Source organism: Myotis brandtii, unplaced genomic scaffold (assembly GCF_000412655.1).
Source record: "Myotis brandtii unplaced genomic scaffold, ASM41265v1 scaffold8, whole genome shotgun sequence".
Taxonomy (NCBI): Eukaryota; Metazoa; Chordata; class Mammalia; order Chiroptera; family Vespertilionidae; genus Myotis; species Myotis brandtii.
This window is the reverse complement of record NW_005371219.1, coordinates 4372402-4375989: the sequence shown is the minus strand read 5'-3', so window position 1 is coordinate 4375989 and position 3588 is coordinate 4372402. Positions and strand designations below refer to the sequence as shown.

Here is a 3588-nt window from a genome sequence, read left to right as displayed (position 1 = left end):
CCCTGGCTGCTGGTGCCATCTTGGGTTCAGCCCATCTGGTTTTCCAGATGACCTAATAAATTCATAATTCTTTACGCCCTTTGGCCTTGTCCGTTCCTCCTTCAGTGACCCTAACAGCTATTATTAATAATGCTGCCATAAACATGGGTGTGCATGTTTATAAGGCAGGTCACCTCACGGCCCTGCTTTTTTTTCCCAAACTGATGCAAAATATTTATTCCAAGTTAGTTATTTTATGCAGTAGTTTCCCCCTCAAGACTTGTGATAACCACATCTTTTAAATCTGTAAATAATGTTATCAAAATAATCTTAATCTTTGAAATCTCACAAAAATTTATATTTTACAATCCACCCTGAATATCAAGGCTGCAAGAATAACACATTTCCTATATCCAAATATTTTACAGCTGTACCCAAAAAGAAAAAAAAAGAAACAAACAAACAAACAAACCCCCCACGTATGCTTGGTTAAGGGCTAACATTACCCGAGCAGCCAAAATAAAATAAAATATCCAAATTATTAGCATTATTTAATACAATTATAACTTCAGTAGTCACTTTGTCATTGACAATGATTGCTTGAGCACAGGGGTGAGTGCCCCAAGGGCTGGTGGAAGCTATTGCTGCAGACCAGTGTCTCCTCCTCTCTGCACTGTCAGCTCCCACTTGTGCATCGCCCCATATATACTGTGTGTGTATTTTAAAAATATTTCTCACCACACAAATTTTCTCTACTAAGCAAATAACAGGAAAGAAAAACAACAAAAACTAAACAAGCCAATCGCTCTCTCTTTGGGATATGATTATTTCCCTTGGGCATGAAATATTCAACAACAACATAAGAAAAGGAAAAGATTTTTTTTGTATTCTCCGTAAGCACACAAGCTGAGTTTATGGGTCAGATTTAACTGTGAACATTTATGTGCCTACTTCCAGGCATCGTCATCTGATGTTTCACTGCTACTGGTTTCTGTGTCTGAATCCTCAAACTCTGCTTTGCACGTGCTTCTCCAAGGGGAGAACAGGCTAGAAGTGCGGCTTTGCAAGAAGCCATTCTTCCCAAAGCCATTTCTTCTCAGCTGCTCTGTCTTCATATGGAACTCTTTAAGCTCATCCTCTGTGAGGGGAAGGTAATTCTCATCATTTTCAGGATACTCCCGCCATCCCATTGCTTTCAATAACCTGTGCTCTGCCTCCAGTGAGTGTGAGAGGACCTCCCCTCCCTCCTCTACAGGGAGAGGGAGACCATGCTGATGACAGCCTTCCTCTCCATTTTCCTTTGGCTCAGGCGTGCTGTTGTCCTCCAAATCCTCCAGCTTGTCACAGCCTCTGTTCTCTGAGAAGTCTCCATTCCGGTCAACCTTCAGAGTCTTCAGAAACTTCCTTTTCCTGTCGGTGGTTCGGCGGGTCAGCTTGGTCAGACGAGAAGAGCTGATCTCAATGGGAGGAGTGGTGCTGGAGGGACTCTCTTTGGGAGAGCTTAAAACTGCACCACCGGCCAGCACTACTGGTTTGGTAACAGAGATTGGACGGGTAAAAGCAGACTCCCGGCGAGAGGAAAGGGATCCTGATTTGTGTTCCATTCTGTTAGCTTTCCATGCACGGGGCTTGGAAGGAGGCGGTGCAGGCTTAGGAACCAGGTTCTTATAGACACTTGGAACCATGTTGGATGATTTGTTCCCATTTGCATAGTGAGATCCTGGTGAGGTGAATGCAGCAGAGAAGGCAGCAGCAGGATCTTCTTTGGAAACTTTTTTGATAGCTAGCATTTTGGAGGGTTGTTTGGCACCAGGTGGGTTTTCCCACACTCCAGAAGGGGTCCCAATAGGTCTGCATGGCTGATTCTGTTTGCCAGCTTCTGGATTCAAGGAAGGGAAGTCTTCCTCTTCAAACTGCAACTTTTCCACCTTGTCTTCTTTCCTTTCTTCCATAATCTCTGCAGGTGGCTTTTCCTGAAAGGCACAGCCTTTTCTGGAGTGAAAGCTCCCATTCCAGTGGCGATGGTTTCCTGCGCCACCCCCACTACGCTGGTTCATGCCATCATGACCACGGGAAGAGCCATGCCAACCAGATAGGTTTCCTGTGATTCCAGCATATGTTCCCTTAGAGACACCCGAGTCCACAGAATCATGGAGAAACAGGGAGGGCTGGTGCCAGGAATCTCCTGTAGTTCGTAGAAGTCTATTGTTAAAAAAGCCATCAGAGGAATTATGTTGATGACGGCTTACTCCAAATCTACCATCTCCTCGGGGTAGGTGCTCTCCGTGTTTTTCAAAGGTGGCTGTAGGTGACTTACCTGCCTGTGGTATTGAAAAATTTAACCAAGCAGGAACAAAGTCATGCTGCACCATTGAGGTCCAGTGTCTCTTCTCAGCAAGGTGAGGCATCAACCTCATGGCCAGGATCCCAGAGTGTAACCTCTGTGGTGTTGGGGTCCAACCCCAGCAGGTCCAGGGGTCCCCAAAGGTGTGGACGGAGTCGGCGAAGAAGGAATGACAGGGAGACAGCGTTCAGTTGATCAGCAGCCTGGCCAGGTTCTCTAGTCAGGTTCTCCAGCCAGGTTCTGTCTTTATTGTCCTGTTACATCTGTATTTATACCAGTTGATTTTAATCCTATCCATTCTATTCCAAAGGTTAGGGCGTTTGTTAATCTAGTTCTGTTGAGTTTAATCCTGTCTAGGTTAATCTCTGTGTTCCATTATAAGGGCTATTCCAAGGTCACTGCTCTACTGATAAGCTAGAAGGAAGTGACTGAAGGAAATTATCCTACCCAGTAAAGGTTATGTCCTTCCAGCCTCGCTGCTTGCCTTCCCTGGGACTGCCCTGTGTCAGTGGGTCTCCAGGGGTATAGGCTTTGGTGCTTTTCCTGGTGGGCAGACCCCTGAGGATGTGGGCCCAACAAGTCCCAAATTTATTGCCAACAGTCTTAGTCCAAGTTCTTCATAAGTAGTACATGGTATTTCTGTAACACTAGGGGGTTTCACTGATTTATTCTCTTCCTTAGTCCTGTTAATCCTTAACTCCAGGGAAAAAATTCTCACCTGGGGAAACAACCTTTCTCGGGGAGGTGGTCTTGTTTAAAACACATAGTGCTAAGAGGGGGAGCAAACATATTAAGAACAGTATGCCATATACGCCAGGTCCCTTGAAACATATGCTGTGCAGATGTTTCTTCCCTGCAGCGACTGTGTCAAGCAGCAAGGATAGACCGGCTCCCGGCAAATGATCACATAAAATTGGTAATATGGCTAAATTAAGTGAGATGTATTCTAATTCAACATTTGTTCTATTACATAGTCTTAATATTTTTATTGCTTATTTATCAGTTATTTGCATAATTACATTAAAGGATGTTTACTTTAATGAAATCTGAGATAAAAGTACATTGCTATATATCTTGACTCAGGTTCAGTTATAGAACATACATAATACAAATGATCTAAAGCAGTGGTTCTCAACGTTGGCTGCACATTAGAATCACCTGGGAATCTTTTTAAAATCCTGATTTCTGGGCCTCATCCTCCAGAAATTCTGTTTCTTTGTTATGGGGTGGGGCCACAACATTAGTAACAAAGAAACAGAATTTCC

General features: G+C 44.1%; 1 protein-coding gene across 5 annotated transcripts in view; it reads right to left on the bottom strand.

Moving 5' to 3' along the window:
* Positions 1-843: 843 nt before the first annotated feature.
* LOC102240707 (vasculin-like protein 1) overlaps positions 844-3588 on the bottom strand; it is a 5727-nt gene continuing 2982 nt past the window's right edge. The window contains exon 2 of one of the 5 annotated variants that reach the window (XM_014531387.1): positions 844-2425. In XM_014531387.1, coding sequence (XP_014386873.1) covers positions 927-2396 — 1470 coding nt within the window. In that variant the 5' untranslated portion in view covers positions 2397-2425 and the 3' untranslated portion in view covers positions 844-926. The remainder of the gene's footprint in view (positions 2426-3588) is intronic. The other 4 variants (XM_014531386.1, XM_005883725.2, XM_014531384.1 and 1 more) reach the window with 4 other exon arrangements.